This window comes from Loxodonta africana, chromosome 16, assembly GCF_030014295.1.
Source record: "Loxodonta africana isolate mLoxAfr1 chromosome 16, mLoxAfr1.hap2, whole genome shotgun sequence".
Classification (NCBI taxonomy): Eukaryota; Metazoa; Chordata; class Mammalia; order Proboscidea; family Elephantidae; genus Loxodonta; species Loxodonta africana.
This window is the reverse complement of record NC_087357.1, coordinates 18,746,316-18,761,113: the sequence shown is the minus strand read 5'-3', so window position 1 is coordinate 18,761,113 and position 14,798 is coordinate 18,746,316. Positions and strand designations below refer to the sequence as shown.

At 48.1% G+C, this 14,798-nt stretch overlaps 1 protein-coding gene across 2 annotated transcripts in view; it reads right to left on the bottom strand.

Moving 5' to 3' along the window:
• The window catches only part of GFRA1 (GDNF family receptor alpha 1), a 239,124-nt gene extending 234,617 nt beyond the window's left edge, over nt 1-4,507 (bottom strand). For both annotated transcript variants that reach the window (XM_064269268.1, XM_064269267.1), the window contains exons 1-3: nt 4,468-4,507; nt 3,385-3,678; nt 2,117-2,200 (exon numbers count right to left, since the gene is read on the bottom strand). In XM_064269268.1, coding sequence (XP_064125338.1) covers nt 2,117-2,200; nt 3,385-3,678; nt 4,468-4,507 — 418 coding nt within the window. The remainder of the gene's footprint in view (nt 1-2,116; nt 2,201-3,384; nt 3,679-4,467) is intronic.
• Between the last annotated feature and the right edge of the window lie 10,291 nt (nt 4,508-14,798).

The following is a 14,798-nucleotide window of genomic DNA, read 5'->3' as shown; positions in this document are numbered from 1 at the left end:
AGCCGTATAGCTCATATCAGGTCTGACATTAAAACCCAAATGACTCTTCCTCCTTGTCCACTTCCTCATGTAAGGATGACCCTGGCAGGCATCAGCAGAAAAACCGAGGAGTCATGCTTCCATGGGGCAGACAGCAGGCAAGAAGAACTGGCCCACACTAGAAAGGCCAGCTTCACCTCCAGTACGCCATCTGTGACGCCTCATTCTAGTCCCTACAGACCTGCTCCCATGAAAGCCCAGATGGTCACATACACTTGTCTGTGTGTCCCTTGTACACGGCATGGGCCACTGTCCTGCCTGGGCCCAGGGAACAGAAAGCATCAATGGGGATTTGGAGTGGAAACTATCAGCATTATTCAGGATAATATATGGATGCTTCTAATACCAGATTTTACCCTTACTGTCCACCCTGAACCACACACACATAGACACACACACTTTTCCACTGAATTGAAAGAATAATATAGACCAAGGCTTCTGATGCTTCATGTACATAGGAAGCACTCAGGGATCTTGTTATATATGTAGATACTGATTCAGTGGATCTGGGGTAGAGTCTGAGATTCTGCACCTCTAACCAGTCACCAGATGATGCCAATGCTGCTGGTCTGAGGACCACACTCTGGGTAGCAATTAGCAAAAGGTAGAAGTTGTTAATGCAGGTCGAGACTCCAACAAAACCAAAAAAACCCAATGCTGTCAAGTAGATCCTGATTCATAGTGAACCTACAGGACAAGGTAGAACTGCCCCATGGCGTTTCCAAGGACCAGCTGGTGGATTCGAAAAGCCGACCTTTTGGTTAGCAGCCAAACACTTAACCACTGTGCTACCAGGGTCCCAAACAAATCAGGGTGTAAATCCTGGTTCCACCACTTAGAAGCTTTATGATCTTGGGTTGGTTCCTAACTTCACTATGACTCAACCTTCTCATCTATAAAATGGAAATGATAATACCTAACAAGCACTTGATGATGATTAAATAAGTTAATGATGTAAAGCTCTTAATACGGTGCTTGGCATAAAAAGGGTTTAATAAATGTCAGCTGCTGGCTGCCTCTAAGATTCATGAGGGCAAAATCCATATCTGTCTGGCTCATTGCCAAACCCCCAATGCCTAGAGCATAGTAGTTGCTCAATGGATGTTTTGTGAGTGAATACATGAATATATAACATACCCACACACAATGTCAGTATTTATGGACCCCTTCCTCGGTTCTGTGGCTCTTCTGCAGTAAACCATAAACCGTTTAGAACACTCTCACGAGTAATGTGTCATTTCATAGGTTCAAATTCAACATCAACCACCATGTTGAACCATCGAGATATATAATTTGGGTTTTGGGTTATATCTAACTAACTGTAAACAAATAAAGACAACATCTGTCTGGAATCTGCCTGCCATTAAGAGAAATTACTGCCTTGCTCATTACTTATAGCGTTGTTTGAATGAAGATCTTATGACAACTCAATTCTAAAACAACGTACACTTCCAAACTAAGTGTAGCATCAAAGAGAAAAAAAAACAACCCATGGGAAGCAAGACTACTTTGTAAAGGGTCATACATTCTCTTATAAATGCAGACACTTGTTCAAGAAACATTAGAAACAAAAGAATTTCTAACAAATGGCAGAGCTTAATCTTTTAAATCAAAGGCAGATAAGTGAATCCATCTGAAATTCTTCAGCAATCTAAGATTATCTGCAGACATCTCGTAAAGTAAATGGCATCATTTGGCCAGATCCCATTTCCAAGGAGGCACTGTCTCAGGCATGTAACAAGAAGGGAATACGATTGCCACCTACAGACAGAAGAGGCACTCCTTTGCAAAAGCTGGCCAATCATATTTTAATGTGAAGAAAAAAATTCGACCAAGTCACCTCCCTCCAACCGCTTCCAAATCACCACACCACATTACTTCATTTAGAATTACTTTCAAGTCATACAATCATCTCTAGGCATTCTGCCTCTTCATTATCATCAGCCTATTTCTAATTTCCCAGAAACACTGCACCATTCAACTCTCTACTTATACACTATTTGAGAGCCAAAGGGAATGCAAGCCAAAGAATTTCAAGCAGGCAAAGGCAACAGAGCGGAAGTATAACTCTTCTTACCTGGTATGAATGGGACCACCCGGAATATATCGGACAATCTGCTGTTAACAGGTTCATATGGGGAATCTTCCAGCAGGTCATTTCCTGAAAACAACAAAAAGATTGGGATCGCATTTGGAAAACAGATATACTTCGGGCAGTTTTTCACTACTGAATCTGAATTCTAATTATGTTGTGATTGTGTAACAAAAAGATGCTGAAACTTCCAAAGATTTCAAATGCATCTGTTTATTCGGTTTGGGTTGTTTCTTTTCATTCCCTCTTTGTTGTCCTTGCTCTCCCAAGAGTGCCATGAAAACACTGGAGAGCAACCCAGCCTGATCTTGCCAGAAAACTCTCCCACTCTTTGCAAAGGAATGAAATCAAGAGGAAAAAGCCAGTGACGTCACAAGCCCTGCTTGCTTCCAGGAGCCAATGGAAGAAAGGTGACCCAGAGGAGGCCCCATCTTGGTTTACTCCCAAACATGGCATGAAAGCAGGGGTCCTAAGCTATTTGCACTCATAGGTTACAGAGCAAGTGGAAGCTACTAAGTCAAATCTGTATATTACAAATTTTTGGTGTGAGTCTCAGTGGAGAGCGAGTGCACAGATGTCCGTGGTAGATTCACAAACACAAGCCTCCTCTGGCACACAAGGACCAGAGAATTCCCGTTGGAATGCATGCTTATGGCAAGTGGATCTTTCTCTCCCTGAACTACTTCCTTCTGTGTTAACCAAGGTTGAACCACACCAGCTGCTAATCTAAGATGACAAATGGTTTTTCACACATCAGCTTTTGATCAGGTTTTGGGGGTGGGGAGGGTTGTGAAGATAGGATTCTATTGGACCTTTTACACTTAATTCTTTATCATATGCCAGAATAGGTTGAGGGGAAGGAGACAAGAAGCAAGGTAAGCCTTTGTATTATTATTCTGTGAAGTTAGCTAAAGCCTCAGGCTGGATCTCCCTGGAGAGAAGTTGCCGGTTTCTTGGGCGGCCTTTAATGAGATCCTAGTCCGAAGCTCCGACCAGGTTTCAGAGAGGTCAGCGGGGGTCTCCCGAGTACCGAGTACCCGAGCACCCCCACAGGGTTCTCCGACAACCAGGCCACACCAGTGCTACTCGGGCTGCAGCAAACACCAGCTGCCCTGTCCCTGGGGACCTATGAAAGGTCTTCTTTCTGCAGCTGGGGAGAAGTGAGTGGAGGATGAGGTCAGCCGGCCCGGGGGCCCAGAGGCCGCCTGCCTTCGCGGAGAGAGCGAGAGTGGGGCCGGGCAGCCTGCGCGTACCCTGCAGGCTCTGGTACATGCTCCAGTAGATGCGCAGGCAGTTCTTCTCCTTCTTCATGCCCCGCTTGCAGCGGCAGTTGTAGAGTGACTTCTGCTTGAGGGCCTCCATGGCGTTGCGGCACTCGTCCTTGGCCTCGAGGCCGGACGCCAGACTGAAGTTGGTCTCCTTGCCCGCCACGCACTGCCTCAGCGTGCGGTACTTGGTGCTGCAGCTCTGCTCCTTCAGGCACTGGTCGCTGGCTTTCACGCAGTCCAGGCGGTCTCCACCGCTCACCTCCGCCGACAGGAGCAAGTCTGCGGGGCCAAGAACAGGGGCGTGAGTGCCGCGTCCGGGGAGGAAAAGCGCGGTTCCAAGACACACGTCCTGGGCGGGGGTGCCTGCCCAGCCTCCCGGGGAGCCATGCGCAGGGAAGGAGCCCGCCTCCCCAGGAGTCCGTTTGCCCGCCCCGGGAACTCCTGCGCCCACCCCGGGCCTAGGGGAAGGCGGCGCCGGCTCCCCGCGGGGTCTGGGGTGGGCGGAGAGCCTGTGACGCCCCCAGCACGCGCCAGCCCCCTCCCGCCACCCGGCTCCCGCTGCGCGTTCGGCCCGCCTGGCTGAAGCCGGGGGCTTCTAAGGAGAGCAGCAGCTGGCGGGGCGCGGGGCGCGGGGTGCGCGGAGCGGGGAGCGGGGCACGGGTGAGCCTCGGTCGGCTGCCGGCCGGGCGGGGCGCGCCGAAATGCTGTTCTGGGAAAAGTTTTCCCTTCGAAGTTTGCTCTCGCAGCCCGGTGCTAGCCCGCACCCCACCTGCTCCCCCGCGCCTCAGAGCTCCCTGGGACTTGCCGGGGGCGCAAGGCCCGGGGCTGGAGGCCGCGGACCCCATAGGTCCGCCACACTGGGGCATTAAATACCACAGAAAATCAAAGGCCAAGCACGCAAAGCTGCGGTCAAGTGCCGCGCCGCCACCGCCTCCCGAGCCTAGGGCGTTGAGCTGAAAGGCGTTATTACCCCTTCTCCTCCAGCCAGTCGTCGCCCTCCCAAGTCCACCCACCCGTGCCCTCTGCAAAGGCTCAGCGGGTACGAAGCCAGCGACAGCCTCGACTTACCCAGGAGCGGCAACGCGAAGTACAGGGTCGCTAGGAACATGGTGTCGGCGCGCAGCTGGTCCCCCGCCCCCCCAAAATCACAAGCGGCCGGGGGGTCTCGCCCGGGAGCTCAGCAGGCAGCGATGCTGGGACGGCCGCGCTGCTCCGGTCGCCCAAAGTTCAGCTCCATCCAGCTCGAAAGCCAACTCCCGGGTCAGCCGCCGCCACCACTGCCCGCGCCACTCAGCTCCGTGCGGGCGGCGAGCGCGAGGGCGGGAGGCGGTGCCGCTTCTCCCCGATCAGGTCCGACCCAACCTGGAAGGGAGAGCGTTCTTTGAAATGAGAGCCGAGAGCGCTAGAGCCTCCCTTGCCCCCTCCCTCCCCCGCTCCCGCCGGGGGAACTTTCCAGCGCCGGGGGAGGACCCACCCCACCCCACCCGGGCCGGGCACAGGGGTGCCTGTGCGTTATCCCGGGAGCCCCGGCAACCGCGGGCAGGGGCTGGAGAGGTCTGACGCGGACTCGCAAAGTGCTAGGGGCTGTCTGCCCAGCTCCAACCCAAGCAAAGAAAGAAAAAAAAAACGTTACTTTCCGAGCGCCGGGAGTGGAGCTGGCAGATGCCGGTGATCCGAGCCCTCGGCGGCGGCGGCGGCGGCTCGCTCGCCAGCCGGGCGAGGAAAGAGCCCCTCTCCGGGGAAGTTGGCCGCCCCTCCTCGCACCTCTCGCTCGCTCAGCCGCTGCCCCCCCACCACCCCCACCAAACTACCAATCGCTGCGCGGGTCGTCAAGCCCCCTCCCCGAGCGCGCCTCCTTTCTGAGGCTACCGGGAAGCGACGTCCCGGCTGGGGCCTGCACCCGGCTCGTGCAACCCTACCCGCCGCAAGTCTTCGGCTCGTCCCGGAGTCCGCGCCTTGCACACCCTTGCCTGGCGCCCAGGACTCAGACGCATCATCCACACCACCGCCCAGGCGAGCTGGCCGGCCCGTAGCCTCCCCCCACCACTCCACCCGTGCCCTCCCGGACAGGTGCAGCCCCGCGCCGCCCGCCCAGCGCCCTGCGCCCCCCGCTCGCGCTGGGCTCCAAAGTTGGGGGGCACCTGCAAGAAACGAAGAGGTAGCAGGGATGCGGGGAAGCGGCGATAGGTTCCCGAGCCGACAGAACGAGAAAACTCTCCAAACGCCACCAACCTGGACTCAACCGACCGCGTCCAGCTGCGGCGAGGAGCGCGTTTAGGTGTTTATTTATTTATTCGGTAGGGGGTGTTCCCACCCTCTCCTTCCCTTTCCCGGCTCACTTTCTCTGCGCTAGGCAGGAAAATGCGGTCATCTTCGCGAGCGCGGAGGGCCGAGTCGGGTCAGGACTGCTTCCGAGCAGAGCGCTCGGCTCGTCAGCCGGTTAGGACTGATAGTGGTTATTGGAAGCCCCACGGTGGATGGAGGGTTACGAGGCTAGATTGCTCCTGGCCAGAAGCCCCTCGCCTACCCCTGCTCGCGCCGCCCCGCAGCGCCCCACCAGCCCCTCCGAACCTCGCCTGCCGGAACTGACAGACTCCGCAGACGCAGACACCGGCCCGCCGTGGGACCCCGGCCAGACCCCGCACACAGGCACTGGACACGCGCTGCGACGCAGCAGACCACGGGCGCCGCTAGTGTCTCTCTCTCTGTGTCTCTTTCTCATACACACTCACTCAGAGACACAAAAGGGCGCGATGCACAAGGGCTCTTTCGTCCTCGTACAATGAAGCCAGACCCTTCTTCGGAACAGAAAGTTTTTTCTCCTTGCCACTCGCGCCTGTGACTCAAGACTTGGCTTTTTAAAGACACACTCATACGCGGGCCCCCGAAGCAGCGATCGCGAGATGCGTCCACCCGCTCCTCCACGCCAGCGCGCGCACACTCACTCACACAGACGCGCGCAGTCTCCCTCTCTCCTCCAGCTTGGACAAGGAGACAAAAGCGGAGCCCCCAACCCACAGCATTTAAGCCGGGCAGCACCTGGCTTTAGGAAATTTGTAAGCTGACCCCCTTCTTGGCTGTTTCAATAGTAAATTAAAAAAAAGAAAATACCCGACACCTATATAGCCCCTCACCCCAAGCCCTGCAACGCTAGTTCTCAGCGGGTCTGCAGACCGCCCCTCTCTTTCCAGAGACTCACCTCACCTCCCCCCTCCTGGGGACGCCTGGCCCGGGGGTGGGGTGGTGGTGGTGGTGGTGGTCGACCCTGGGCCCAGGGAGAGGGCCTGGGGGACAGCCCACATTGGCGGGTGGCCGTCAGGCTGTTCAGGCTTGTATTCGAGATCTTTGCTAATGTCCAAGTTCATCTCTCAGGGAAACCGAGTTTGAATCAAGTCTGGGCGAGTCCAGCTGTCAAATCTGCAAACCCATCACACCAGACAATAAGCCACGCAGGAGAGAAAGGAAAACTCTCATTTTGATCGAGGGAGGTTAATTGAAAAGGGCATCGGCTTTGGTTGAGATTGGAGGCCGGGGTGTAAGGGCCTGGAGAAGAGGAGGAGGAAGGGGGAGGAGTGGGTAGTTGCCTGTTCAGCTACCCGTTTGTGTTACGTGCCTCTAGGCTGCGGAGGCTGCTTCAGTGCGTGCTTCGTATTGTTTGGAGTCGCCAAGGTATGTCTGGGCCTATCCACGCATCCCAAACGCCGGAGTTGTCCCACTATTCGCGTGCCTCGTTTGCTATGCACGTGTTTCTCAGGGCAAGGTTTGAGGAGATTGCCGGCCTCAACCAGCTCACCCCAACACACACGTACAGAGTCACCATGCATAGATTTCTAGTTCAGTGTATCAGTTTACACTGGGTTGTTGAGTAAACAAAGCAAACATATGTCACATTTTCACGACAGATGGTTCAAATCAAGGGCCATTTAAGTTCCCTGTCTCTCACAGTCTAAGTTCCAGAGCAGACTAAGTGAAATGAAATTCAGTCTTCAAATCAGCTTCTTCACCTTGTTAGCTGTTGTTAGGTGCCAACTCATAGCGACCCTATGCACAACAGAACAAAACACTGCCCAGTCCTGCGCCATCCTCACAGTCTTTGTTATGCTTGAGCTCATTGTTGTAGCCAGCGTGTCAATCCACTTCCTGGAGGGCCTTCCTCTTTTCCACTGACCCTGTACTTTGCCAAGCATGATGTCCCTCTCCAGGGACTGATCCCTCCTGACAACATGTCCAAAGTATGTAAGACGCAGACTCGCCATCCTTGCTTCTAAGGAGCATTCTGTTTGTACTCCTTCCAAGATAGATTTCTTCATTCTTTTGGCAGTCCATGGTATATTCAATATTCTTCACCAACACCACAATTCAAAGGCGTCAATTCTTCAGCCTTCCTTATTCATTGTCCAGCTTTCACATACATATGATGTGATTGAAAATACCATGGCTTGGATCAGGCATACCTTAGTCTTCAAGGTGACATCTTTACTTCTCAACACTTTAAAAAGGCCCTTTGCAGCAGATTTGCCCAATGCAATGCGTCGTTTGATTTCTTGACTGCTGCTTCCATGGCTGTTGATTGTGGATCCAAGTAAAATGAAATCCTTGACAACTTCAGTCTTTTCTCCATTTATCATGATGTTGCTCATTGGTCCAGTTGTGAGGAATTTTGTTTTCTTTATGTTGCGGTGCAATTCATACTGAAGGCTGTGATCTTTGATCTTAATTAGTAAGTGCTTCAAGCCCTTTTCACTTTCAGCAATCAAGGTTGTGTCACCTGCATAAAGCAGGTTGTTAATGAGTCTTCCGCCAATCCTATTCCCCCGTTCTTCTTCATATAGTCCAGCTTCTCGGATTATTTGCTCAGCGTACAGATTGAATAGGTATGGTGAAAGGATACAACCCTGACACACACCTTTCCTGACTTTGAACCAATCAGTATCCCCTTATTCTGTTTGAACAACTGCCTCTTGATCTATGTAAAGGTTCCTCATGAGCACAATTAAGTGTTCTGGAATTCCCATTTTTCGCAATGTTATCCATAATTTGTTATGATCCACACAGTTGAATGCCTTTGCATAGTCAATAAAACACAGGTAAACATCCTTCTGGTATTCTCTGCTGCCAGCCAGGATCTATCTGACATTAGCAATGATACCCCTGCTTCCACATCCTCTTCTGAAACTGGCCTGAATTTCTGGCAGTTCCCTGTCAATATACTGCTGCAGCCGTTTTTGAATGATCTTCAGCAAAATTTTGCTTGGGTGTGATATTAATGATATTGTTCTATAGTTGCCGCATTTGGTTGGATCGCCTGTCTTGGGAATAGGCGTAAGTATGGATCTCTTCCAGTCAGTTGGCCAGGAAGCTGTCTTCCATATTTCTTGGCATAGATGAGTGAGCACCTCCTGCGCTAAGTCCATTTGTTGAAACATCTCAATTGATATTCCATCAGTTCCTGGAGCCTTGTTTTTCACCAATGCCTTCAGAGCAGCTTGGACTTCTTCCTTCAGTACCATCGGTTCCTGATCATATGCCACCTCTTGAAATGGTTGAACACTGACTAATTCTTTTTGGTATAATGACTCTGTGTATTCCTTCCATCTTCTTTTGATGTTTCCTGAGTCGTTTAATATTTTCCCCATGGAATCCTTCACTATTGCAACTTGAGACTTGAATTTTTTCTTCAATTCTTTCAGCTTGAGAAATGCCGAGCGTGTTCTTCCCTTTTGGTTTTCTATCTCCAGCTCTTTGCACACGTCATTATAATACTTTACTTTGTCTTCCTGAGCCACCCTTCGAAATCTTCTGTTTGGTTCTTTTACTTCATCATTTTTTCTTTCTGCTTTAGCTGCTCAATGTTTGTGAGCAAGTTTCAGAGTCTCCTCTGACACCCGTCTAGGTCTTTTTTTTCTTTCCTGTCCTTTCAGTGGCCTCTCGCTTTCTTCATGTATGATGTCCTTGATGTCGTTCCACCTTAAAGAAGTTTATTCCCATATTTTCACACACAAACCAGAGAAATCCCAGGGAGGTGGTTTTGCTGAGACGAAGTTGTTGTTGTTGTGACCCCTCAAGTGGATTCCAATCATAAGGACCCTATAGGACAGAGTAGAACCGCCCCATAGGGTTCTCTTAGCTGTGATCTTTACCGGAGCAGATCACTAGGTCTAGCCTCCCATGGAGCCACTGGATGAGTTGTAACCATTGGGTGGGGTCAGAACTATTGACCTTTTAGTTAGCAGCTGAGCCCTTAACTGTTGGGTCACCAGGGCTCTGAATTAAGAGTTTATCTGAGAACTGTGTTTCTCCATAGACATCCAAAACATAAAAGTCTTTCATCATTCCATTCATAAGTGGAATTTAAAATATCTGCAGCTCCAATAATATTTTAGAACCATTCACTCACACTATTCCTCATTAAATTTTTCCCAGCAAATGATGAAAACAGATCTTTGTTTAAAATAAATAGCCCACCAGCCCTTATAACTGTGTTGTCCAACATAACAACCACTAACCATGTGGCTATTTGAATTAAAATTAACTAAAAGGAAAAAATTCAGTTCTTCAGTCACACTAGTCACATCTCAAGTGCTCAATAGCGGCAAGCTGCTAGTAGCTACCATTCTGGCTAGCACCGATATAGTGCATTTCCATCATCACAGAAAGTTCTGTTAGACAGCACTGACCCATAAAGTTGGTATGAATTTTTGGTTACTATGATGTACGTATAAAGCTTTCAGGATAGTACAGGCATAGAGTGAGTGCTTTCTAAGCTGTAGCAGTTGTGGTAATGATGATGATGGTAATTTGTTACTCTTCGAGGAAGCTGAAGAATCCATGAAGGCACATCCCACTATTGGTGTGTCTTCTACTCAGAAGCCAGTCAGCAGGCAAAGAAACCAAGGAGAGCCCATTGCCATCAAGTCGATTCTGACTCACAGCGACCCTATAGGATAGGGTAGAATTGTCCAGTAGGGTTTCCAAGGCCGTAAATCTTTACAGAAGCTGACCGTCAATCTTTCTCCCATGGAGTGGCTGATGGATTCGAACCTCTAACCTTTTGGTTAGTAGCCAAGCGCTTAACCACTGCACCACTAGGACTTCTTAACCAAGGAGTAGGGGAATGGATATGTTACAAGCTGATCTCCTTAGAAGATCTGTGAACAGAAAGACATGACCCTTGCTCTGGCCTAAGATGTGTTATAGTGAAAGCTAATTATTTAAATTAAAAAAAATCCCTGCTTTACAGTGTTATATACAACTGTATTCACTAACTTGGAATATGGAAGATAGAAATACAGTATAACTTACTGGATTAATATGATCTCTGTTCCCTTGGAGATTATCTGTTCCCACGTGTACAGGACCGATCTCAGGATGAAAGGTGACATCAAAATATCAAATATTATTAATAATTATAAAGGTTCATGCTATCCTCTGTGACATGTTTTCTCGGTGGGAAATTGGTTTTAATGCTACAAAATTAGGTTCAATCCACCCATAAGCACGTGAAATGAACAATTTTCTTGTTTTTCTTGATGTAAGGGTATTTTCATAAGTTAACAGATGAGTCATAGGGGGAATGACAGTTTTATTCCATGCAGCATTTTGTCTCTTACTCTCCTTGCCTTGGCCCTATACAGTATAATGTAAAATACATTTGTTTTGTAAAATTATACTGCTCGAACATCATTCAAGTTTCTTTAACTCAAACCGGTCCATCAAAGTAATTGACATTAGACAGTTTGACAGACTTACCTCTCTAGCTACACAGAACCACTCACGATGCCCTAAATGTGCCGTGCAAGTTTCTGCTGCCCTGCTTCTGCCTGTACTCTTCCATCTGCCTAATGTGCCCTTTATCTTGATATTTGAAGGTACAGCTCAGCTCAGACAGGCCACTAAGGAGAACAAGGAGTCCTTCGGCCAGAATTAATAGTTCCCTGTAATGTACCCAACAGCCGCAACAAGGAACTCAAACATACCGATGATCATGAAGATGGCACAAGACTGGGCAACATTTTTTTTGATTGCCAAAGGTGGCCATGAATCAGAGCCAAATCAACGGCAACTAGCAACAACCACAGCAGCAACAACGTAGTGAACCCACTTGAGTCTCTGTTATCACTCTTGCGACTTTGCATTGTAGTTAGCGGCCACATCTGCTTCCTCATCTGGAATGTGAGTTCCTTGAAGGCAGGAAGATGTTCTAATCTTTTTTTTTTTTTGCATCCCCAGCATTTAGACTGATGCCTGGCACACACTCACCCCAATAAATGTCTATCGATTGCATGAATACTGAGTGATACTGTTTCTCATTTTGGTCTGCCACCATAATTTTACTGAAAGGTTTACATAAAATCCCTTTACCCTATGAACAATACTAAATATAAGTGCCTCATGCAAGTACCGGCACTGCTGTTCCAATAATAGTATCAAATATGCGCTATTCCTTTGGGGATTTGACATTTACATTTTTTTTTTTTTTAAACAAAACCCATTATTGTAATAGAATGCTCTTTTTCTGGTTCACTTTAATAGTAACATATGACATATTTCATTTCTGGGAAATGATAGCTTGCCTTAGGTCATATTTTAAGGCATAAAGCCAGAGGCAGAGTAACGTTCCCACCTGAAAATCTCTAATCATCTAGAAATGTGTCTCCCTCTGGAAGAGAGGGATTGAGAAGGGCCAGATCACAACTACCCTGGAGCCTTCATCCTTAAAGGCAAATTTGTAAAAGCCAATTGGCCCAGAAGTGTTCAAATTCTTCTATAACACTCAAGTGCTTTTGTAATCTTTAAGGAAAATGAGATAATAGTGATCACCCAAACCTGCAAGGCTGGTGTAAGGCTCTATCTGGGGACAAAGATTTCACGTTCTGACCCTAGACTTTGACATTTGCCCTTCGGTGATTCAGGAAAAGCACCTCGGTCTTGGATTTCAGAGCCCTTTTCCAGGCTGACTCTATTAAGATGCGTCATTCCAACATTACTTGCAAATGAAAGTTTCTTATGGGCTGTCCGGGTACCTGACCCCCTAGGAACCTGTCTCAGGAAACCTCTCTATCTCCCTAGTTTTCAAGTAATCGTCGTTTCTTAGTACTAATAAGCCCATGCAAGGATTTTAATGCGTTTGCGGAAGAATATTGCATTTCATGAAAGTTGAAGTCATTTGTACTTTGGCCTTATGCCACAAAACGCTTTCAAGGTGTGCAGTCTTGCTGAACTAAAGTGCCTGTCATATCTTATTGCTTGAATATATGGCAAAAGATAGCCCATCTTAGGGGACTTGCTGGGTTTTCCTAGTGATTGCCAAAGGTGGTGGACTAAAAGCTCTGTACGTTCCAGCCATCTTTATCCAGAAAGGATGGGAACGCCTACACTAAGGAAACACCTTTTCTCTTCACTACTCCACTAATAAGCCCGAAAGACTGCTCCAGAGGGACTGTTCCTTCATAAAAGCGAGAGAGAGAAGCTTAATCCCCAGCTTTGTCCAGTAATTAGCCTCTCTCTCTTTGGAGGCAGCAAACACAGATGCCGATCCGGATGGGCTTTGGGCCTCGGAATAAAAACAAGACTGAAAACACTGACTCATTTCTCCAGAAGCCTTTTAGCAGCTTTTACTACCGTTAAAAAAAAAAAAAAAAAAAATTTGGATTTCAATGGATGCTCATTAGGTTTGAAGTGATGGGATGTGGCCTATCCCAGCAATGAGGAAGCAGGGGAAGCAGCAAAGGCCACCAGAGACTTGGGCGTGAGTGGCCCGGAGGCCCTGGCTGCAAAATTGAAAGGCTCTGTTGTCCGGCACTGTTCTCATTGGGCCATTTACTCAGGCATCTCTCAAGAAATGCCATGGAAATGCGCTGCTTACCAAAACTACAGCCTCTGTTAGCACTGGCTGATGAGCCCACTAACACAATTAGTGTGTAGTTAATGATGAAGCCCCTCAAAGAACTAATTAAGCCGACCGTTCTTGTAACACAAAGGATTTTGGGGCCTGTTTTAAAGCCTCTACTGTGACATCATTTAAAAGTCATTTCAAACTCATCCAAAACTATTGCTTAGAAAACAAAAGCAGTGTAATATTCTTAGAGTCGTTGGTATTATTTTCCCCTGTCAAAAACCTGACAAAAGTCAGTTGCAGCTGTCAAGGAAAAACATCACACAATATGAGGTTTTCCTCAAATTTGAAGTATACAGAAAGAATGACAAATCTGTTATATAGGTTACTCCAGCACAAAAGTGAATTAGGAAAGTCTGGGAGATACACTATCACCACGAGTATATGAGGTTGCCCTTAACACTGTCCATAAATTTGAGGCCATGACAAAGAATTAAAATGAGATGAACTTGACTTTGATCTGAATTATCTGTTAAGCTCAAAGTACAGGAGGATCCATGGGATGGGCATTTCTGCAGGTGTTTTGCCTACATACAACCCATGTTTAGAGACAAAAAGAATTTCTTCTCTCCCCATCCCTAGAGGGTCTCTTGGTGAAAAGGTCCCTCTGGTCTTCAATATGGTTTTCTGAAGTGTTGGTAGAGGATTCGCCTGTACTCTCTGAGATTTCCCTCATTGCTTGATTGATGGTTTTGGTTGACTTATTCATTTTGAGTGTATGTCCAGCGGCCAGTACCATGATGTGCACTACAAAGAATACAGGTAAGTTATCAGTCTAGCCTAACGTCAAATCCCAATGCTTCCTTCTCAGTGGTGGAGACTCTTAGTTGCTCCCTAGGATTCTTCTCTTGTCCTTTCATAGTAGTGTCTTTCAAACTGCAGGTCAGGTCCCATTGTTGTTGTTGTTGTTAGATGCCATCAAATCAGTTCTGACTCATAAGGATTTTATGAACAACAGAACAAAACGTTGCCTGGTCTTGCGCCAACCTCACAACTGTTGCTATGCTTGTGCCCACTGTTGCACCCACTGTGTCAATCCATCTCATTGAAGGTCTTCCTCTTTTTCACTGACCTTCCATTTTACCAAACACGATGTCCTTCTCCAGGAATTGGTCCCTACTGATAACAAGTCCAAAGTAAGTGAGATGAAGTTTTACAATCCTCGCTTTTAAGGAGTATTCTGGCTGTACTTCTTCCAAGACAAACTTGTTCTTTCTTCTGGCTGTCCATAGTATTATCCAATAATCTTCGCCAATACCGTAATTCAAGTGCATCAATTCTTCTGTCTTTCTTATTCATTGCCCAGCTTTCACATGCCTATGAGACAATTGAAAAAAACATGGTTTGAAGATTTTTACCAGACCCCATTGCAAACCCAAACCAAACCTATTGCCATCGAGTTGGTTCCAACTCACAGGGACCCTATAGGACAGAGTAGAACTGCCCCGTAGGGTTCCTAAGGCTGTAATCCTTTTTGAGAGAAGGCTGCCTCATCTTTCTACCA